The 24349-nt window shown below is 39.2% G+C and overlaps 1 protein-coding gene across 8 annotated transcripts in view; it reads left to right on the plus strand.

Annotated features, from left to right (window-relative positions):
• The window catches only part of usp6nl (USP6 N-terminal like), a 235239-nt gene that overhangs the window by 170959 nt on the left and 39931 nt on the right, over positions 1-24349 (plus strand). For all 8 annotated transcript variants that reach the window (XM_072562952.1, XM_072562957.1, XM_072562956.1 and 5 more), the window contains 3 exons: positions 4726-4846; positions 13154-13248; positions 20893-20958. In XM_072562952.1, the coding sequence (XP_072419053.1) occupies positions 4726-4846; positions 13154-13248; positions 20893-20958 (282 nt within the window). The remainder of the gene's footprint in view (positions 1-4725; positions 4847-13153; positions 13249-20892; positions 20959-24349) is intronic.

Here is a 24349-nt window from a genome sequence, read left to right on the forward strand (position 1 = left end):
TTAATCTATCTAGTTCATTAACTTCGCAAATAGCAAGGTACATCTAGCACAGAAGGACCTCACTCAACCTAACTGATCCATGTCCGTATTTATGCTCTGCGCAAGCCTCTTTATCCACCCCTGCAGACAAAGATAATGCTCATCAACAGATCAACTGTCCTTTCCTCCATCATGTCTATCCAGCTTTCCCTTAAATGCATCCATGTTATTTGTATCAATACATTCATGTTTCACCAGGTTGGGGTTGCTTATGCAAAAGGTTATGATTATGCATACTGAATTTCCCCACTGTCCACATCCCTGGGATTACCACTGACCAAAAAACTCAACTGGACTCACCACATAAATATAGCGGCTACAAGTGCAGGTCAGAGACTAGGGATACTGCATTGAGTAACTCACCTCCTGACACCCCAAATTCTACCCACCATTTATAATGTGATGGAATACTTGCCAGGATGGGTGGAGGGCCAACAACACTCAAGAAGCTTGACACCATTCAGGACAAAGCAACCCATTTGATTGGCAGCACATCTAAAAACATTCAGTACCTCCACCACTGGCGCTCAGTAGCAGCAGTGTGTACTATCTACAAGACGCCCTGCAGAAATTCACCAAACATCCTAAACAGCATCTTCCAAATCCATGACCACTTCCATTCAGAAGGACAAGGGCACAGGTCTTTTGGAGTACCACCACCTGTAAGTTCCCCTCCAAGGCACTCACCACCCTGACTTGGAAATATGCCGCCGTTCCTTCAGTCGTTGGGTCAAAATCTTGGAATTCCCTCCCTACTGACTTTGTGGGTTAACCCACAGCAAGTGGACTGCAACAATTCAAGAAAGCAGCTCACCATCACCTTTTCAAGGACAAATAGGGATGGGCTATCAATGCTGGCCATTCATTGACACTCAAGTTTGACAAATGAATAAAATAAGTGGTTCCACACCTTAGCTGCATTTTTTACTAACCAGGTTTCTCATGAAATCTATATTGTTTTGTTAATGGTTATTTATATGGCTCCAACTCTGGTCTCCTTTGCAAGTGGAAATGCCAGCTCTATATCTAATATATCAAACCTTTTCATAATTTTAAACAAATTTAACTGGTTTACCCTATCATAAAAAAAATCCCCAGCCTGGTCAGTTTCCCTGAAGTTCAGTTCTGCTATCGTTACAATAGTCCTTTTTCACCTTTACCAATAGGCATGGGTGCATGGCCTTTCTTATGATAGAGGCCAAAACGTTCACAGTGTAATAAATGTTATAATTACATGAGTTTAGCATCACTCTGTTATAGATTAGTCTCTCCAGAAATAAGCCTTGTTTCTGCTTTGTTGCCTTGTTTTATGACCTTATTAACTTGTGTCACTATTTGGGCTGTATGCATCAGACACTTGTTTGTGGCCCACATATTATTATTCCTACCAAAATGTTTTTACCTCTCAGTAAAAATCTAGCACACAGATAATTAAGAAATCTAATGGAACGTTGGCCCTTATTTCAACGGGGTTGGAGTATTAGAGTAGGATAATCTTACCACACCTGGAGTACTGTGAGCCGTTTTTGTCCCCTTACTGAAGGAAAGATAGTGTTACATTGGAGGCTGTTCAGAGAAGGTTTATAAGGATAATCCCCAGTATGGAGTGATTGCCTTTGGAGCAAAGGCTAAACGTGTTAGGATTCTCTTCACTAGGGGTAGAAGAATGAGAGGTGATCCCAATGAAACATATAGGATTCTTAAGGGGCTTTTCAGGATAAATGTTGACAGGATGGTTTACCTCATGGAAGTGTCTAGGACCAGAGGGCAAAGTCTCAGAATAAAGGGGCACCAATTTAAGACTGAGTCAAGAAGGAAATCCTTCTTAAGGTTGAGAGTCTTTGATACTCCTTTGCCACAGAGAGCTGTCGGGAGCAGAATCCATCTATATAATTAAGGTTGACAGAGATTCTTGATCAGTAGAGTGAGAAAGGACAGGAATGTCAGAATCAATCATGATCCTATTGAATGGCAGAGCAGGCTCAAGGACCTAAATCGGCTACTTTCGTTCCTATTTCATATTGCCTTATGGTATAATCTAGGTTGAAATTCATTTGTCAATTGTGTACCTATTTTGCTAATTTATTCATGTCTTCCTGTGTTTTATTGAAGACCTCTCCTTTGTTATCTACATCCCATATTTTGGTTCCACGTGCAAATTTTGAAATTGTGCTTCTGTTTTATGAGCCCAAGTCATTTACCCAAATAGTGAACGACAGGGATTCCAATACCAATCCATATGGATCGCTACTTAGGACTACTTGCCAATCCGAGTAACTACATTTAAACCTAACTTTTAGTTTGGAACCAGCTTTCTATTCAACTTGGCCCCTGATTCCCTGTGCTTTGACCTGGTCAATAATCCATTATATAGCTCCTCAACTTTTTGGAAATCCAAATATATTATGTTTGCTGTGTTTCCTTTATTTTTGTTTCAATTAATTCAAAGACTTCATGAAGGCTCATCAAGTCTCGTACCCCCTTTTGCTTCTCAAACTGTTTTTCAGTTTCTAAAAGTTTTTCTATTGCATCTTGGATTGAAAATTCCGTTATCTTGCCTGTCATCGGATGAGGTTGCCATGAAGGACACTCTTCTTGAATCTCTCCCCTTGTTTGAAGCGTGGTGACCCTCAAGTCAAATAACCACCAGAGGGTTCTATTGAGAGAGCAGTCCTATGGTCATAAGACAACTTTACCGAGGTGTTAGTGGATCATTTCATTCATTTGTCTCTGTGAATTATATTATCTGTCCCTCCATCTGCTACAACTATTCCCTTTTCACAGAATTTTAAATGCAGGTAATAGTGAATTGGCATTGAATATGTGTGGATACACTTCTCTAAGCAACGGATTTTATTCTCATTAGTCAACTATATATGAATATACCAAGAACGAGCAGGAATAGACCATTTGACCCCTCGAGCTTTCTCAGCCATTTAATAAGACCATGACTTATCTGATCATAAATCCATATTTCTACCTGCGCTAATCTTTCATCCCTTCTTTGCCAGAAAGCATCTATTCTGCCTTAACAATATTGAAAGATTCTGCTTTCATTGCATTTTCAGAAAAAAATACTTACAAAGAGTCTCAGCTCTACCCAAGAAAAAAATTTGCTTAATCTGTTTTAAAAGGGCAACTTCTGAATTTTAAACAGTGACCGCTATTAATAGATGAATAGATGTGAGAAGGAACATCTTCTGCACATCTACCCTGTAAAGACCCCTTAGTGTGTCAAATGTTTAAATCAAGTCTAAATCTTCAAAAGTCCTGCAGATACAAATCTGGTCTGTTAAACTTGTCCTCACAAAACAATCCACCCATTTCAGATATTAGTCTAGAAAGCCTGCTCTGCTGTTTCTAAAGTATCTGTATCTTTCCTTAAACAAGGTGACCAGTACTGTGTAGAGTACTTCAGTTGTGTTTTCACCAATGCCCTATATAACTGAAGCATAGTCTCCCTACTTTTGGATTTAATTTTTCTTGCAACAGGTGATAGCGTACTATTAGATTTCTGAATTACATATCTGTACTTTTATACTCTCCTTTTGCGGTTCATGCTTTAGGATATACAGATCCTACTGCAACTCCAAGCTCTATAATCTCTCACCTTTCAGGTCAATTTTTTTTTATTCTTCCTGCTAAAATGAACAATTTTGCATTCTCCCACATTTTGCTCATTGTTCCAGATCTTTGTTTGCTCAATTAACCTATCCATATCCTTTTGTAGATTCCTTCACAACTTCCATCCAATCTTTGTATCATAAGCAAATTTAGCAACTATACCTTTGGTCCCTTCATTCAAGTAATGTATATTAATTGCAAAGAGTTAAGGTCTTAGTACAGATACCTCTCACACACCACTTGTTTCAAGCAACCTGAAAAAGATCCATTCGTACCAATTCTGTACTTCCTGTTAGCCGGCCAATCTCCATGCTAATATGCTGCACTCCCCAACCCCAACATGAGCTGTAGTTTGTCAATTAACCCTGTTTCCCACGTGAAATATCTTTGTATCTTTTTGAATTTTTTTCTAACTTTGCTTCAATCATGTTTGGAGTGAATGCTGAGGAAAAAAATTAAGGTTTCTGTCATTTTGCTATTATTATATATCAACTTATCATACCTAATTCCTTTAATGGCACCACTGTTATCCTTGTGTTTCTTTGTAATTATTCAGTACTGTGCTTTTTTTAATGTTGTTCAGTAGTGTAATATTATCGTTTTCCTTTGCCTTCCTTTATTAAATTAATTTCAGACTTGTGATGCTAAGTCAGAACTTTTCAACAGTTAAATATGCCACCCTTTGTAAATTTAGTTCTCTATAGCTAGAAAATGTGTCCATTTTTGCACTGCTGCCTTTTAGCAGAAGTTCATATTTTGACAGTCATTAACACATCTGGTACCTCTGTTACATTGTCTGCAGAAACAGGTTTTGCAAACTCCTGCATTTTCTAGTGTCTTGATTACAAGGTATTCATTACATTTGAAAAGGAAGTTAACAACTGTTCCCTTTACATTGGGGCCCTTTCTTAATGTATCTCTTTCAAATTATAATGAATGATTTAATTCCAAATAAAATTTTATAAATTAAATGTCCAAATCTCATTAATTTCCTTAAAAATAATGAATAAATTCCATCTAAGTAACTAGTTTACTTTTTTCTTCATTTTTATTCAATTACAGGAAGTAGGTTACTGCCAGGGAATGAGTCAGATCACTGCACTGCTTCTTATGTATCTGAATGAAGAAGATGCCTTCTGGGCACTCGTGAGATTATTGTCTGACTCGAAACATAGTATGCATGGTAAGATATTTCCAGATGTTCTAACTTTGTTTTTAGAAAATGTGTTTACAGTAATTCAGGAAAAAACATAAATGACCTTTATTGAGCCAACTTTGAAGCTTTTGACTGCATTATATGTAGTGGTTCACTTCCTAAGATTGTATGTGGATAGCACCCTGATACTATGCTTTTAAATCTGATCTCTTGTCTGATTAATGGTGCCCTTCAATGTATTTGCCACACATCAAACATTTCTCTTTCTCAACAATAACATGATTCTTGTGCTCAGTTTCCACCTCATTAGCCTCCACATCTGCTAGATCATCATCTGTATTTTATATTACTTTAAATGTGATCTAATGCCCCTGTCTTTTGCAATTTCTTATTAAACCATAATGAATGGCCATTAGTTTATTTCAAACATTGTTGAGGGCACCATTCTTTAAGTAAAGAAAGCAATGCATTTATTTGTGCTTTCTTTAGTCTCTACACTCTTTGTTCTGTGACTGACACATTACTTTTCTCACATTATACCATTTACTGTTGAAAAGCCATGGGACAGAACTAAAAAGTATATTTATCCATTCCTTTTGTTTTCTATCCCTGTTTCTGAGGGTTAGGCCATTAACTTCTGCAGGATGGCTTACCAGGAGATACTCTCACTCTTACCATGAGCCATCAAGCTTTGTGGAAGGATTTACATTCTGATAATCAGCATGTTTGACCAGGTTACAAGTACACCTTCCATGGCAAACAAGTCCTAACATGTGACTTGAACCTGGAGCTTCTGGTCCAGAGGTAGGAATGCTACCACTGTGCACTAGACCTCTTAAAATGCATGTAAACACTCAATGTGGCGAATAAGCTTCAGGAGGTACAAGTGCAAATAGCCCTGTGAGAATAATGTACTGTCATTAATTGAAACAAAGCTTAAATGTTTAAGGACTGGGCATTTTATATTCACTATACTAAATATTCAGAAAAGACAAGTGTGGAGAGAGAAGGTGGATGGCAGTTCTGGTTAAACTGGAAATTATGGCAACAGAATTTATGAAGTGTGTTGTGGAGAACTTCCTCGTCCACTTTGTCATTGGTACAACTAGGAAGGAGACTTTGCTAGATCTGGTGCTGGAAAATGCAATGTATAAAATGGACGATAAGACATAGCAGAATTAGCCTGCTCTGCCATTCAATCATGGCTGACATGTTTCTCAACCCCATTCTCCTGCCTTCGATAGCTCTTGATCCCCTTACCAATCAAGAGCCTATCTATCTCTGTCTTAAATACACTCATTATCTTGGCTTCCACAGCCCTCAGCAGCAATGAGTCCTACAGATTAACCACCCTCTGGCTTAAGAAATTCTTTTTCCTCTCAGTTCTAAAGTGTCATCCCTTCACTCTGAGGCTGTACCCTTGGGTCCTCGTCTCTGTCTCTCTCTCTCTCTCTCTCTTTCTCTTTCTTTCTTTCTTTCTTTCTCTGTCTCTTTCTCTCTGTTTGTCTCTCTCTCTCTCTCTGTTTGTCTCTCTGTCTCTCTCTCTCTCTCTCTGTCTCTCTCTCTCTCTCTCTCTGTCTCTCTCTGTCTCTCTGTCTCTCTCTCTCTCTCTGTCTGTCTGTCTCTCTCTCTCTCTCTCTCTGTCTGTCTGTCTCTCTCTCTCTCTCTCTCTGTCTGTCTGTCTGTCTGTCTCTCTCTCTCTCTCTCTCTCTCTCTGTCTCTCTCTGTCTCTCTCTCTCTCTCTGTCTCTGTCTCTCTGTCTCTCTCATGGAAATATCTTCCCCATCTTTCCTCCATCTAGATCTCTCAGTATTCTGTAAGTTTGCATCAGATCCCACCCATCCTTCTAAACTCCAAGTACAGATCCAGAGTCCTCAACTGCTTCTCATGTGACAAGTCCTTCCTCCCGAGCATCACTCTTGGAAACCTCTTCCAGACACCCTCCAAAGGCAGCACATCCTTCCTTAAAACTGCTCACAATATTACAAGTGCCATCTGACCAGAGCTTTATACAGCCTTGGCAGGGCTTTTCTGCACTTGTATTGTAGTCCTTTTGAAATGAATGCAAGCACTGAATTTGCCACCTTAATTGCCAGTGGAATCTGCATGTTAACCTTAAGGCAATCCTGAACTTGGGCTTCACATTTCCAAAACCTTCCCCTATTTAGAAAATAGTTTGTCTCTATTTTTACGAAAGTACATAACTTCTCACTTTCCCAAATAGGATTTCATCTGCCTGTTCAAGTCAATCTGCAGCCTCCCCAGTTTCTCAGCAGTATCTGACCCTCCACTTATCATGGTATAACCTGCAAACAATGCCTTCAGTTCTTTTGTCCAGATTCTTAATGTATAACTTGAATACTTGTGGTTCCACAGACCTCTCTACCTCTAATCTCTGCCTTCTGCCAGTCAGCCAATTCTCCATCCATGCCAGTACATTGCCCCTAATATCATGGGCTCTTTTTTGGCAGACTCCTATGAGGCACCTTGTCACTGGCCTTGTGGAAATCCAAATAGATCCCATCTATTGGCTATCCTAATATATTTATCAAGTATGACCTCCGTTCGACAAAACCACGCAGACTCAACACTATTTTACCATGCACTACCAAGTACTCTGAAAACTCATTCTTAATAATGGGCACTCAAATCTTAGCAACAACTGAGGTCAGGCTAACTAATCTATGGTTTCCTATGCCCTGCAACCTTTTCTTCTTAAATAGAATGTTATATTAGCCATTTTCCCCCCTTTGTAACTCTCCCAGACTCTAGTGATTTCTGAAAGATCATCACCAATGCCTCCACAATCTCGTCAGCCATCACCTTCGGACTCTGGAGTGCAGCCCATCTTGTCCAGATAACTTATCCACTTTCAGACCATTTAGCTTTCCCCCGCACCTTCTCCTTAGTAATGGCCCTCTGCCCCCAACTCACTTGAAGTTCTGTATGCTACTGGTGTCTCCCGCTGTAAAAACTGATAAAGTCCCTATTCAGTTCCTCAGCCATTTCTTTGTTCCCTATTCCTACTTCTCCAGCCTCATTTTCCAGTGGTCTAATGCCCATACTTCCCCATCTCTATATATCTAAAATATATCTAAAAATACTCTTGCAATTTTAAAAATATTATTAGCTAGCTAAATTCTCAAATTTCATCTTTTTTTTGTCGTTATCCTCTGCTGATTTTTAAAGGCTTCTTAATCCTCTGATTTCCCAATAATCTTCTCTACTGTGCTTTTTTTTTTGCTTTTACACTGGTCCCCTGACTTCCCTGGTCAGCCATGGTTGACTCATCTTCCTTTCATATGTTTCTTCTTCCTTGTGATGAATTTGTTCTGTGCCTCTCAAATTATCCCAGAAAATGCTGTCATTCCTGATTCCTGCTCCCTGCTAGGCTCCCGTTCCAATCAACTCTGGCGTGCTCCTCCCTCATCTTTTTCATTACCTTTGCTCAATTGTAATACCATTACACCTAATTCCGGCCTCTCTTTGAAACTGCAGGGTGAATTCTTTCATATTATGGTGACTGCCCACTTGGGATTCCTACACCTTCAGCTTCCTTTTCAAGTTTGCCTCATTACTCATCACCAAATCCAGAGTTGCCTGATCCCTTCAGCTGTACTGCAAGCTACTCCAGAACAAATCTCAGAGAAATTTCACTAATTCATTTTCTTGATCAGTTATCAACCTAATTTTCCTGTCCACTTGCATATTGAAGTCCCCTGTGATTATTATAGCAGCGCCTTTGTTACATGCCTTTTCTATCTCCTGATTTATTGTCTTCCCAACATCCTGATTACTGCTGGGAGGCCTGTATGAAACTTTATCTAGGGTCTTTTATCCTTTATGGTTCCACAACTCGACACAGATTCTGCACCTTCTGACTCTATATCTCTTCTTGTAATGATTTGATTTCATTTCTTATTAACAAGGCAACCTTGGCTCCATTTATCAATTTGCTGCCCTTTTGATAGGATGTGTGTATCTTTGAATATTTACTCCCCAATCATGATCCCCTTGCAGCAACCTCTCTGTGATGCCCACATCGTGCCTGCCAATTTCAAACATGCTAGAAGCTAATTTACCTTGTTTCGTATTCTGTGTGCATTTAAGTATAACACCCTCAGTCCTTCTTATAGTTATCCCCTTATCTGCACTGCCTGAAGTTAGATTCCTGACCCTTTCCACACTGTCTGTCAAAATATTTGTTCTGCACCAAGTGTCCACGAGGAACCTTTGGTAAAACTGACCATTGTGAATCTAAACTTTAAGATGTAATGGAGGAGGCCAAGAAGCAAGCTACAGTAGAACTTCTAAGCTGGGAGACAGCTAACTTCAATGGATTGAGGAGATCGAGCTAGGGTAGGATGGAGCCAATGACTGACAAGAAAAGCTGTAGCTGGTTCGTGGATTAATGTTAAGGAAGAGATGTTACAGCTAAGAGCTGGGCACATTCCAAAAAGAAACAAAGGTAGGGAACCAAAAACAATGTTCCTTGAGTGACGAAAGAGTTAGACAATATGATGAAACAAATTTGCATGCAAGCAAGAGCCAGGCCAAATGTAGTCAGCTTATAGGGGAAATAATAAGAAAATAATACTAGCAAAGACTGATATTGGGAATGGATTGACCATTAGTATAAAAATAAACAAAAAGATCATCTTCTATCATGGAAGTAGAAAATGGGTGAGAAAGGGTGGGCTGGAGCCTGTTCAACATAGAGGATGATACTGCAATGTGCAGGACGAGCTTCAAAAACTAAGTACAGGTACTTCAGATTGGTGTTTGCTAAAGGAGATGATACTGGGCAAATATCTGTAGAAATGATGATGATAGAAGTAATGGATGGGGTGAAAGTGATTGGCAGGACTACTGGAAATGACAGCTATGCTTAAAGTGAATAGGTCATGTGATGCTAGATGGTTTGTATTTACACAGTTGGTTTTGATTCAAAAGGCAATTTCAAGTAAAAGAAGAAAGTGGAAATATTCCGCATGTCTGGCAAATTCTGTGAACACACAAGTATTGGTTATGTTTCGGGTCAATGCCCTGTCAGCAGGACTGTATTTCTGATGAATCTGGGATATTTTTGTCCTTGTCCTCCTTCATAATGACATTGGTGAAATTAATAGATAGATGCATCCCTGACATTTCAGTTCTGTGATGATCTGCCTCAGTAGTACCATATCAGGATCCAAGAATATTCTTCACCTAGGTTTAAGGTGATGTGTTCCTCTGATTTATGCCATAATCTGGATTCTTGAGTGAATATACTCTGCTGAGAACAATCGTGTTCATCAGTTATTCATCAGATATTCACAGTTGCCATCTTTTTCAAGTTATCTGAATGAAGATTTTGCCATTGTTCGAATGATGCTATATTGCATATGGATGAGTCAAGTAAGTTGATGAGAATTGTAACTACATAGTTTCTATCAGATATGATGTGAAGTAATTTCTAAGGTGGTAAATTGTACTGTGACAGATGCCAGACACTCACTTTTACTTGAGATGAAGTTAACGTGATTAAGGTATTTGTCAATTCAGTGCAATTATAGTTCTTTTTCGATGAAACTCTCACAGTGGTTCCTTGCAGAGCAGACTCTTGGTTTCATCTGTGCTTCAATGGTAGGGACATATCTGAATATGTTTTGGGTGTCTGCAGAGATTATTTCATGCAACAAAAACAAATTCCTGGAGAAGCTCAGCAGATCTGGCAGTATCTGTGGACAGGAAGCAGAGTCAACATTTCCGGTCCAGTGACCGTTGTTCAGACCCTTTTTTTATTGGATGCGAAACATTAACTCTGTTTCATCTCATGCTCAGCTCTTCAAATTCACGTTTTTGTTTCAGATTTTCAGAATTCATAGTTCTTTGTTGAATTTTAGAGATTATTTAGTAGTTGGGGGGGTGGAGGGTTATTCTTGTGTAGGTAGGTTTGTAAATGGATGGGAAAGTTGTTGAATTAAGTGGAAAACTATTGGGAAGCTTGACAAGTTTCCCATAACCCTGTTTCTCCATTGTAAGACTCAAACTAGGAAGAAGGAGTTTAAATATAGATGGAAGGTGAAGTATTTCTAAATGACCTTTAAATACCTGGATTTTATCATAATTTGACATTTGACGTGCAACCAACCTTGAAGGAGTAATTTTACAATCTTACGCAGTTTTTAACAAAAAGGTTACTCATTTAACAACTCATTTTCTTTAATGGTTTTTAGAGCAAGACTAAGTTTAAAAATTAAAATTTTCATCAGTGTGTTGATTTTTAATTGATTGCATTTGTAAGGGTGTAGACTTTTACATCACTTTTTGGATTTTCATGTTTAAAATACATCTGGACTTGAATTTAGTTTGTTTCAGTCAAGCGACAACAGCATACGCTGACAGCTTTGCCATTGCTGCTCATGAATCTGGACTATAGTTTTTGACCAAAACTGCAAAAAATGTATTTCACTGAAAGTAAAATAATAGATCACATAGATGCATTTAGCAGGAAGCTAGAAGAAAACAAGAGAAAGGGAAGAATATAAGTATGTGTTGATGGCGTTACTTAAAGAATAGTGCATGGAAACATGTGCTGTATAAGTACTGAAATGAACCGGTTGCATGAAATATCTAGTTCCTGTGCAATTAACCTTTTCTGCTTGACTACAAACTATTACAAGGAGGCATTATTGGATTTTTAAATTTTTGAATGCACCTTATAGAGCAAGTTGGTTTCAATAGTAAATGACAAAAATGTAAGGCAAGAAATGGGAGATTTTCATGTCTTCTGTTGAAATGTAGAATGCACTACTTGAAAGAGAGGCATGAGTAGATTCTGCTGAAACTATCCGAAGGCAATTGGACATGCACTTGAAGACAGCTAATTTGCAGGGTTGTAGAAGAAAAATGTTGGAGTAGGGGGACTGTATTGGAAAGCTATTTATAAGACTAAAGCATAACTGGTCAATTGCCTATTTCCTTGTTTTAGGATTCTGAGAAAAACCAAATTGAGATGCAGTGGTCAGTGTCATTTCATAGGGGGCACATTTTATGAAGAGTATAGGACATTAAAGCAGCACTTAATATTTTTCAATTCTGTCATAGTCAAGGGGTACTGAATACCTGTTATGAGAATGTTTAAAATGAGAGAAGTTTGTATTCTTCTGGAGTTATATCTCCTAAAAATGCAGGATTAAATTTGTGTTCTATCATTAGACCACCAACTGACATATCTACATTTTGATGCATAAATGAGCTTTCACAAAGTAGTGATTTCTCCGTACAAAGGATGCAGTTTTATGCAGTTTCACAAAGTACTGATTTCACCATATAAAGGATGCAGTTCAAGTTGTCATGATACAGAGCTTTTCAGGTTGCTATGTGAAGGCATTTGAGCCTAATAGCTGGATATTTGGAAGTATCAAATACATTCATCCAATATCTTATTTATTGCAACCTTAACAGCCAATGGCTGATTAGTTCAGATGGTTAGAGCATGTTATTAATAACACCAAGGTCCATGGGTTCAATCACCATACTGGCCAGTGCTGCTAGCTTCCAACCTTGGCTTTAATGTTTGATTGGAATCGTGTGTTTGGGTGGGCACGTTGACTCGGTGGTTAGTACTACTGCCTCACAGCACCAGGGATATGTGTTCAATTCCGTTCTCGGACAACTATCTGTTTGGAGTTTGCACGTTCTCTCTGTGTCGGTGTGGGTTTCCTCTTCGTGTTCCGGTTTCCTCCCACAGTCCACAGATGTGCAAGCTAGCTGGATTGGTAACCTTAAATTGCTCCAGTGTCAAAGGATGTACAGGCCAGCTGGATTAGCCATGGTAAATGCAGGGTTACAAGGATCGGGGGGATGCTGGTCTGGGTGGGATGCTCTTCAGAGAGTCGTTGTAGATTCAGTGGGCTAAAGGCTTGCTTTGACAGTGTAGGAATTCTATGATTTAACTTAAGCAAAACTTTCAACTTTCTATCAAACTGCAATGAATTCACTAATGGAATTTATAGGGGTGAGTTTGACCGTTTTGGTTAAGTTCTGTAATAACATACTGTGCTGTAAGGGCTATTTTTAAATGGTGAGGAATCCAGTAAGATATTGAACATTTACAACATGAAGAGATTTCCTGTAAATGTTGAATTGTGATTGCTTATCATTGTATTTCAACAATTTTGTGTATTTTTTATTTCATATTTCTGCATTTTGGATATTCTCTTTATCTGCGTCTTATGTTTTCAGAAATTGCATCTTTAATGCTTTGCAAAATGTTTTTCTGATCTTGTTGCCAGACAATTAAAACTGTATTGACTATATATTTAATCTTTGGATTAATTTCCTGTTTAGGTTTCTTTGTTCCTGGTTTCCCAAAACTGTTACGATTTCAAGAACACCATGATCGGATTTTGAAGAAGTTCATGCCAAAGCTTAAACAGCATTTAGTGAGTATCTTTAAGTTTTGAAGAACTCAGAGATAAGAAATCTTGTAAAGATATATTACCTTGAATCTTCAGCTTTAGCATAACTATGTTATAAGCATAACTATGACATCATTACAGAGCAGTCTCATGCTTTGTTAGCTTAATTCATTGCCACTGCCTGCCAACTCGAGAGCGCGCAAAATATATTTTCCTAATCAACCTGATTGGAGATGCTCTGACACACATCTGGAGCAGATGGGATTGAAACCCAGGTCTCCTGGTTCAGGAGGCACTGCTGCATCACAAGACCCCTTATGAAACATCTTCTCTTTGCTGTGTCGTGGTGTGGAACATCTTAAGATCATCAAAGGCATGATACAAGTCCAAATTTTTTCAATAGCATGGATAGCAAGCTTGACTGTAAATCTGATCAGGTTTCACTCACTGTGCTGCAATGTCATGTCTCAGGGTTGTGACAGGTATTACCTAAGAGCCACCTAATGTTTACAAAATGTTCTGAAACAGCCGAAGGAAGAATAGATTTAACTTTGATAATGTGGAAAATGCCACCTAGTTGTTTAGAAAATAATTTACTGGGATTTTGGTGAGAAGAAATAACATGCATTTGTATCCTAAGGAAGTCTCTTGATATATTATAACCAATTCATTACTTCTGAAGTTCTGTGACTGAAAAGTAAGTAGATAATTTCTCATCAACCTGGTCAGATTTGTCGTTACACACCTCTAGAGCAGGGGAGACTTGAATCCAGGCCTTCTCAGGTAAGGACACTGCCCTGTGCCACAAGAGCCCTCTGAAAAATAGATAAAAACCTGGCAGCCAAACTGCATACAGGAAGGTCCCAGAAATGTTGAATGGTTTACAGGAATCAATTGAATTCATTTTTGGTGCTCCTGTTAGAAATTGATGACCTTAACATTGGCAGAACTTCCTGTTCTTTTAAGTAATGCTGTGAAATCCTTTATGTTTATCTGAATAGGCAGGGCCTTGGTTTCACATCTTGCCCAAAAACAGCATTTCTGGCAGAGTAGCATGTCTTCATACTGACAGTGAACTGTTAACTTGGTTAATGTTTCATGTTCTAAAATCAAACTTTGAACCAGGTGCACAGGAGAGTGCTCCGAAGTGAACTCAACTGATATGATTAGAATTATTGAAGCAAAATGTCACATCGTAACGTTTTGCAAACTATGTTGAAACCTGAAATCAAATAGAAATGTTTTACCTCTCTCTATTTTTGAGGAAATTAGATGCTTCTTTGAGATGTATAATTGTTGCTCGATGGAAAGTAGTTGCCTGAAAGACTGGGGTTCTTTCTAAGTTTCATTGCTAAGTTCATGGTAGGGTCAGTGAGTACTGGGTAAAAACAATGACTGCAGATGCTGGAAACCAGATTCTGGATTAGTGGTGCTGGAAGAGCACAGCAGTTCAGGCAGCATCCAAGTAGCTTCGAAATCGACGTTTCGGGCAAAAGCCCTTCAGGAATAAAGGCAGTGAGCCTGAAGTGTGGAGAGATAAGCTAGAGGAGGGTGGGGGTGGGGAGAAAGTAGCATAGAGTACAATGGGTGCGTGGGGGAGGGGATGAAGGTGATAGGTCAAGGAGGAGAGGGTGGAGTGGATAGGTGGAAAAGAAGATAGGCAGGTAGGACAAGTCCGGACAAGTCAAGGGGACAGTTACTGAGCCGGAGGTTTAGAACTAGGGTGAGATGGGGGAAGGGGAAATAAGGAAACTGTTGAAGTCCACATTGATGCCCTGGGGTTGAAGTGTTCCGAGGCGGAAGATGGTCCGGAGTCCGTGTGGGATGAGTTGGTTACAGAGGCAGGCACTGAGGAAGTGAATGTGGCTGTGGTAGCGAGTTTGTTTCACGACATGGTTGAAGAGCTTATCTCTCCACGCTTCAGGCTCACTGCCTTTATTCCTGATGAAGGGCTTTTGCCCGAAACGTCGATTTCAAAGCTACTTGGATGCTGCCTGAACTGCTGTGCTCTTCCAGCACCACTAATCCAGTATCAGTGAGTACTGGGTTCAAACTTCACTCGAGAGATGGAAGCACAGTATCTACCTTGGTACAATGATATAGTATTGAACGTGTGCTGTGCTGTTGGAACTGCCTTCTTTAGGGTGCAACATTAAACCATGGCCTCATCTTCCCTCTGAGGTGAACAAAAAACACTTCACTATAGATCAAAGGATTTTTTTTCTAGTCTCCTGGCCAACATTTATTCCTAACCAACTTCAGTAAATATGATTTAATGCTCCTTTATTTTGTGGCTGTTTGTGAGACCTTGAGCAAATTAGCTATTCTGTTTCCTGATACATGCCAAAAAACCTATTTGATTGCAAAGTTCTCGATCACAAAAGGCACTACATAAATGCAAGTTTTTAATTGTATAAGCATTGCTAGGTTGTATAGAACTTGAATATTGCTGAAAGATTTTCATATTTCACTCATCAGGACAAAGGTAAGAATGCCAAATTTCAACAATCTCAGTTTATACCAGAAAAGAAAATGGTGCTGATTACTTGGCGAGTTTACTTGCTTTAGCTGAGATATTTCTGTGGGGCAAACAGTGGGAAACTACAGATTCAGCATGCTTCCAGGTAATTCATAAAGTTACTAAGTTTGAATATATGACTGAACAAAGGTTTACAGAATATCTATAATTGGCTCTTTTAGCAAATGTAAATGAGCAGCTTTATAAGCTTGACTGTCTTAAATTGATTGTTATTGAAGTTGTTAGTCCATTCAAGATTGTTTAGCAAGAATTGTCCAATTATAGAATTAACATCTAAAAGTAGACATTTGTATAAGGGAAGGCAGAGGTGCAGTGGTAATGTCTCAGGACTAGTAGTTCAGGGTTTAAGTTATCTTTGTGATATGGGTTGGAATTCCATCATGGTGGATGGTAAAATTTGAATTCAATAAATCTGAAAATGAAAATTAATCTAATGGCAACAGTAGAATCATTATTGATTTTCATAAGAGACCATATGGTTTTAGTGAGTTTTGAGAAGATTTGTAGTTCAGGTTGAGGTTTTGGATGTAGGTTTGCTCGCTGAGCTGAAAGGTTCATTTCCAGATGTTTCGTTACCCTACTAGGTAACACCTTCAGTGGGCCTCAGGCGAAGCAATGCTGAAAATTCATGCTTTCTATTTACATGTTTGGGTTTCTTTGGGTTGATGATGTTATTTCCTGTGGTGAAGTCACTTCCTGTTCCTTTTCTCAGGGGGTGGTAGGTGGGGTCTAACTCTGTGTTTGTTGATAGAGTTCTGGTTGGAACGGCATGCCTCAAGGAATTCTCGTGCGTGTCTCTGTTTGCCTTGTCAGAAGATGGATGCGTTGTCCCAGTCGAAGTGAGGATACAAGTGAGAGAAGGTCATGTCTTTTTGTGGCTAGTTAGTGGTCATGTATCCTGGTGGCTAGTTTTCTGCCTGTTTGTCCAATGTAATGTTTGTTACAGTCCTTGCACGGTATTTTGTAAATGACATTAGTTTTGCTCGTTGTCTGTGTAGGGTCTTTCAAGTTCATTAGTTGTTGTTTTAGTGTGTTGATGGGTTTGTTGGCTACCATGATGCCAAGGGGTCTGAGTAGTCTGGCTGGGACAAACATCCATCCGAGGACAAGCCGAAATGACATCACAGAAAATGAGATCACCAACCCAAAGAAACCCAAACCTATAAATAGAAAGCAGGAAGTTTCAGCATTACTTCGCCTGAGGCCCACTGAAAGTGTTACCTGGAAGGGTAACAAAACGTCTGGAAATGAACCTTCTAGCTCAGCGAGCAAACCTACATCCAAAACTATCTGGTTTACTAATGCCCTTTAAAATCTCTCATCCTTACCTTGTCTGGCCTATGTATAAGTCCAGTTATCTGGAGTACTGCATGTAGTTTTGGTCCACTTACTTGATGAAAAATTTAATGCATTGGAGGCAGTTCAGAAAAGATTCACTCAATCAATTCCACAGATGAAAGGCTTAGAGAGGAGGCATTGAACAGTTCAGGCCTATACTTGTTAGAATTGAGAAGAAAGAAAGGAGACTTAATTGAGGTTTCCAAGTTGTTAAAGGAGATTAATAGAGTAGATTTTGAGCAGATGTTTTCCCTTCTGTGGCAATCTTGAATGGGGGGGGGGGTCATAGTTTAGAAAATGGGAAACAGATTCAAAACAGAGATGTGGAACAATTGTATCCCTCAAAGGTCATGAATCTGGAATTCTCTGTCCCACATTGTTGTGGGTGCCACAGCACTAAATAAATTTAGGGAGTAGATAGACTTGTATTTAGTAACAACTTAGTGTTACAGGGAGCAGGCAAAAAAGTGGAGTTGAAGTGAAATGAGATCAGCCATAATCTTACTAAGTGGCATAAATTGTCTACTCCTGCTCACAGTTAAATTCTTCTACGCACAACAAAGTAGTTAATACTTAAGTGCCTTCTGAAATGGCCTAGAAAACCATTCTGTTGAATCAGGCCATCACAAAATCTATAGAGTCATAGAGATGTACAGCATGGAAAGAGACCCTTCGGTCAACCCGTCCATGTCGACAAGATATGCCAACTGCCAGCACCTGGCCCATATCCCTCCAAACCCTTCCTATTCATATACCCATTCAAATGCCTTTTAAATGTTGCAATTGTACCATCCTTCACCACATCCTCTGGCAGCTCATTCCATACACGTACCACCCTCTGCGTGAAAAAGTTGCCCCTTAGGTCTCTTTTATATCTTTCCCCTCTCACCCTAAACCGATGCCCTTTAGTTCTGGACTCCCCGACCCCAGGGAAAAGACCTTGTTTATTTACCCTATCCACACCCCTCATAATTTTGTAAACCTCTATAAGGTCACCCCTCAGCCTCCGACGCTCCAGGGAAAACAGCCCCAGCCTGTTCAGCCTGTCCCTGTAGCTCAAATCCTCCCACCCTGGCAACATTCTTGTAAATCTTTTCTGAACCCTTACAAGTTTCACAACATCTTTCCAATAGGAAGGACACCAGAGTTGCACGCAATATTCCAACAGTGACGTAACCAATGTCCTGTACAGCCGCAACATGACCTCCCAATTCCTGTACTCAATACTCTGACCAATAAAGGAAAGCATACCAAACTATCCTATCTACCTGCGACTCCACTTTCAAGGAGCTACAAACCTGCACTCCAAGGTCTCTTTGTTCAGCAACACTCCCTAGGACCTTACCATTAAGTGTATAAGTCCTGCTAAGATTTGCTTTCCCAAAATGCAGCACCTTGCATTTATCTGAATTAAACTCCATCTGCCACTTCTCACCCCATTGGCCCATCTGGTCCAGATCCTGTTGTAATCTGAGGTAACCATCTTCGTTATTCACTACACCTCCAATTTTGGTGGCATTTGCAAACTTACTAACTGTACCTCTTATGCTCGCATCCAAATCATTTATGTAAATGACAAAAAGTAGAGGGCCCAGCACCGATCCTTGTGGCACTCCGTTGGTCGCAGGCTTCCAGTCTGAAAAACAACCCTCCACCACCACCACCCTCTATCTTCTACCTTTTGAGCCAGTTCTGTATCTAAATGGCTAGATCTCCCTGTATTCCATGAGATCTAACCTTGCTAATCAGTCTCCCATGGGGAACCTTGTCGAACACCTTACTGAAGTCCATATAGATCACATCTACTACTCTGTCCTCATCAATCCTCTTTGATACTTCTTCAAAAAACTCAATCAAGTTTGTGAGACATGATTTCCCATGCACAAAGCCATGTTGACTATCCTGAATCAGTCCTTGCCTTTTCAAATACATGTACATCCTGTCTCTCAGGATTCTCTCCAACAACTTGCCCACCACCAACATCAGGCTCACCGGTCTATAGTTCTCTGGCTTGTCCTTACTGCCCTTTTTAAACAGTGGCAAAACGTTAGTCAACCTCCAGTCTTCTGACACTCATCTGTGACTATCGATGATACAAATATCTCAGCAAGAGGCCCAGCAATCACTTCACTAGCTTCCGACAGAGTTCTAGGGTACACCTGATCAGTTCCTGGGGATTTATCTACCTTTACCCGTTTCAGGACATCCAGCACTTCCTCCTCTGTAATCTGGACATTTTGCAAGATGTCCCCATATTTCCCTGCATATCCTTTTCCGAGTAAATACTGATACAAAATACTCATTTAGTATCTCCCTCATTCTCTGCAGCTCCACACAAAGGCCGCCTTGCTGATCTTTGAGAGGCCCTATTCTCTCCCTAATTACCCTTTTATCCTTAATGTATTTGTAAAAACTCTTCGGATTCTCCTTAATTCTATTTGCCAAAGCTATCTCATGTCCCCGTTTTACCCTCCTGATTTCCCTCTTAAGTATACTCCTACTTTGTTTATACTCTTCTAAGAATTCACTTGATCTATCCTGTCTATACCTTACACATGCTTCCTTCTTTTTTTTAACCAAACCCTTTACAATATTGTGTCCAGTTTTGGACCCCACACCTCAGGAAGGACATACTGGCACCGGAGCGTGTCCAGCGGAGGTTCACATGGATGATCCCTGGAATGGGAGAAAGTGAGGACTGCAGATGCTGGAGATCGGAGCTTAAAAATGTGTTGCTGGAAAAGCGCAGCATAAGCCCTTCTTCAGGAAGATCCTCCTTCTCCTTGGACCCTGCCTGACCTGCTGCGCTTATCCAGCAACACATTTTTAAGCTCTGTTCCCTGGAATGGTAGACCTAACATACGATGAGCGGCTGAGGATCCTGGGATTGTATTCATTGGAAGGTTATGGGGAGATCTAATAGAAACTTACCAGATAGTGCATGGTTTGGAAAGGGTGGATGCCGGGAAATTGTTTCCATCAGGTGGGGATACCAGGACCTGTGGGCACAGCCTTAGAATTAGAGGGGGTCAATTTAGAACAGAAATGAGAAGGCATTTTTTCAGCCAGATAGTGGTGGGCCTGTGGAATTCGTTGCCATGGAGTGCAGTGGAGGCCGGGGTGTTAAATGCCTTCAAGGCAGAGATTGATAAATTCTTAATCTTGCAAGGAATTAAGGGATACGGGGAGAGTGCGGGTGAGTGGTGTTGAAGTGCCCATCAGCCATGATTGAATGGCGGAGTGGACTTGATGGGCCAAATGGCTTTACTTCCACTCCTATGTTTTATGGTCTTATCCAAGTTATTTACTTGGATGTTCACTGTAAGAAATTGATCCAACCGCAAGTTTGGATTTTTCTGAAAATGAAGTCCTGATGCAAGCTCTCCATTATCAGCAGAATATGGATTAATGGCAATAACGGGCAGCTTGCCAAGAACGACAGAACTAATTTTCCCATTGGAAGGAAAGTGAGGATGTAGAAACAGATGTGGAATTTCTCTCTCATTTTGTTCCATGTTTTTCCGAATAATTTCTCATTTAATTAAAGGTGACAAACTTTGATCCAATCTTTAGTACTTTTTGAGACTATTTCCTGATTCAGAACAATGATACGTGTAAATGGTAAGGGACTGTGTTCACTAATAATTGAGTGGGGTAATGGAATAGATTCACTGATTTTCTTTTAAAGTTAGAGGACTTTATGACATATGTAAGTAATGTCTTTCTTGTTTATGAAAAGTGATGGAATAATTTAAGATGGTTTAATGGTTTATTTTTATTTAACAAAACAGGATTCCCAGGATGTGTTTACAACTTTGTATACTATGAAGTGGTTCTTCCAGTGTTTTCTGGACCGCGTAAGTATGGGGCTGGTGGGATGTGGATGGGGCATCTTTATTTAACTGTGGTATGTACAGTATTTGTTTAAATGGCATTAATGTTGCAGCCAGTTTATACTTGGTCTACATAATTGTGGATGTGAGACTCTCACAAACCAGGAATTTTATTGAAAATTGAATTGTTCACACATGCAATTCTGTCTCTTTTGGATGATGTTCTGTGGGCATTTGAATTATAGCCACTACATCATCTAACAATACTTTATTGTGTGTAATTACAGCTGACATTTGAGTTTTTTGCTAAATGCAAACCTTCTACAGTTTTTCTTAATTTTTAAATTATTGGGAAATGCATTATGTGGGCAAGTAAGCTTGTGGAAATTACAGATTGTCTCAGTGGAATATTGGACTGAGTCACACTGTCCTAGGTTTTCCAAGTTAAAAAATCTTACAAGGATCTTTTGGTAAAAGATGGGAATATTGGTCAGAATTGCCAGTGCAAATGTCCTTGAGTTATTCCTTCTGGAAGGTATTGTTATGATCAAGGTGGGAGGTTTTCTTCTTGATCCCCCTCCTCCACTGGTCACGACAAATTTTAAATTTAACAAATGTAGTGAAAAGCCCTATTACCTTGGTTTTCAAGTGTCTGATTCAGTATTAGAAACAATTTAGCCAGGTTTCTTCAGACAATACTAAATAACAAACTTGTTGCAAATATACTTATTCAAACAAAGCTGTAAATGTTAGTGACAAAAAAAGACTGCAAAGGTATAACTTGTGTTCTAACATCCCAACTTAATATGAGGCAAATATTGGTAACTGACAAATAATAATTAAACACCCCACAGAACACATCAAACAGCAATTGTGATCAAAGCTGGTCCAACACATTTTTTGTCGGCCTCCCACCAATGTTATACTGTACTCCGTCAAATCTCATTAAAATTTCACAAAGGATTCCAATCTTTTTTGGTAGCTTGGCCTAGAAATTCTCTCTGCTGCTCCATCATCGTGGCCTGCCTGAATGACTGACTGTACACAGTCGGGTGCTTCACCTTTATTTCTTGGGACTACACTTTGCTGGATTCTTACAATCTGAACCTCAGCAATTTCTCACAGGCACTCCTCTAGATTTCTACAAACAACAAGTTTCAACAAATCAGTACCACTTGAGTTTGTTTCTTGAGCTTTCATCTGGCTCAGTTGCACAACACAAATACTGCTTGGAGGTTTTCTTCACCTTTGCTCAAGGCTACAATGAAATATAAGTAGCACATAACTTCTTCTGAGCCTCCACAACGTTCAGGAATTAACTGCCTACTAACTCCTCAAACTTTGTCCTGAATTCTAACAGCACAGAGACATGCAACTTATTTTGACTCCTCACCGAGACCCCAATTACACAGACTTGATGTAATTCAGTTGCCTATTCAGCAGTACAGCTTAATAGTTCTTTAATGCATGGATCTTATTTTTGTCTTAGTTGTCAATCAACTAACTGTGACCCCTGAACTATTTTGAGTGACCAATTGGAAATTTCCCAGTAAGTCAACTCTTGTTTCTAGGGAGTATTGAGCACATCTAATATTTTGGAACAGTCAACTGTAGCACTTGGCAGTGGGACTCAAATGTAGTACAGGGACTGTCCCCTGAACATTACAATGTTCACCGTGTACTAACTTCTATAGTATAATGTAATTCAATATTAAAATAATTCCTCAATGTGAATTAATATTAAACAAGGATGGAAGTTAACAATGATGGTTACTTATAGGAATATATACCTAGACCAGAATTGAATGGCCCCTGAGTAATGTGCTGATGAGCTTCTGCTATCCATAGATCATATATTTTCAAAAAGGAAGTTGTTGGAGGAAAGAAAGAATTTGATTTTTTTAAAAGCAAAGTTACAACATTTCTCATAAGATTTCTTCATCACTGACTGAATTGTGTATGATATTTTTGTATTGTTACGATATGTTAGGGACTGTCAATGCATAAACGAAGAAATCCGAAGCTATCAGTAAATTAAGTTACAAGATTTCACATTTTTAAACAAAAATAAATTTAATACACAGGAAAAGATATTAACTAAAGCAAGCTCAACAAAATACTTACAAAGACTTGTGCTTTAAGCTCAATTACACAATTTAGTTTACCTACCCCCAAATGCTTTCTTACTTTCTAAAGTCTTTTAAGGTTTGTACATTTCTTTTTTTGAACAATACTAAAGATATATCACAACTGTCTTGAATTTCATTTGGTTTCATTTCTATGTTCCAGCTGATCCCTAATGTGTAATATTTCATGGGCCCCTTATGTTTAGTATTTGGCTAAATGAAAATACATTTTTTCTTTAAAAATCATGACTGTGGATTCCATAACTGAAGTATGGGCCTCTCTTTCTGTCATTTATATAGTGACTTAAAATATCAGAAACATCTTTGGTTTCCAATAGAACACTGCTGTGATTTCAACCTGCAACCATGCTGATTACTTGCAAAACCCCTATAAAACAATATGACTTGTCTTTCAGTGAGAGATCTCTGGTAGATTTCTTCTTTTTAGCTTCCAGCTTAAGAAATCTTCCAGCTGTTTTGATCTTTGCCAACTTTATCTTGTGTTGAATGCCAGTTCCCAGTAGCAAAACTGTCATGGATTTAGTGAGTTTTGAGAAGATTTGTAGCTCAGGTTGAGGTTTTGGATGTAGGTTTGGTCACTGAGCTGAAAGGTCACGAGAATTCCTAGAAGCATGGCATTCCAACCAGAACTCTATCAACAAACACATCAAGTTAAACCCCATCTACCACCCTCTGAGAAAAGGAACAGGAAGTGACTTCACCACAGGAAATAACATCACCAAAGGAAATGACATCACCAACCAAAAGAAACCCAAACATATAAATAGAAAGCAGGAAGTTTCAGCATTGCTTTGCATAAAGTCCACTGAAGATGTTACCTAGTTAGGTAATGAATCGTCTGGAAGTGAATGTGTCATGGATGCTGGATCTAGCATTTACTCTACAGTAAGTGTAGCTCTAGCTTTATCTCCAACTTCTTAAGAAACTACATTGATACAAGACCCAAAGCTGACACAGTCTCCAAGCTGCTTTTCCAAACATCAACCAGCCTTGTCTGTGCCTTAACTGAATCTCACTAAGTTCCCCTCATTTCCAATGCATTCTGCTGCATACAATTCTTCCTGGAAAGAAATGCAAATTAGTTCCATTTTTATTTCCAAATTATTTCTTAATTTGGGAATAATTCATGTCCTTCACTTCAAATATCTGCAGGCACCATGACTTCAGTTCTTTAATTAAGTAGGACAACTTGCCATCTTACAATTTTCATCCTTTTACTTTATCCAGAACTTGCAATTTTTTTTTAAGTCCATGGTTTGACAGCCTGT

Source organism: Chiloscyllium punctatum, chromosome 44 (assembly GCF_047496795.1).
Source record: "Chiloscyllium punctatum isolate Juve2018m chromosome 44, sChiPun1.3, whole genome shotgun sequence".
Lineage (NCBI taxonomy): Eukaryota > Metazoa > Chordata > Chondrichthyes > Orectolobiformes > Hemiscylliidae > Chiloscyllium > Chiloscyllium punctatum.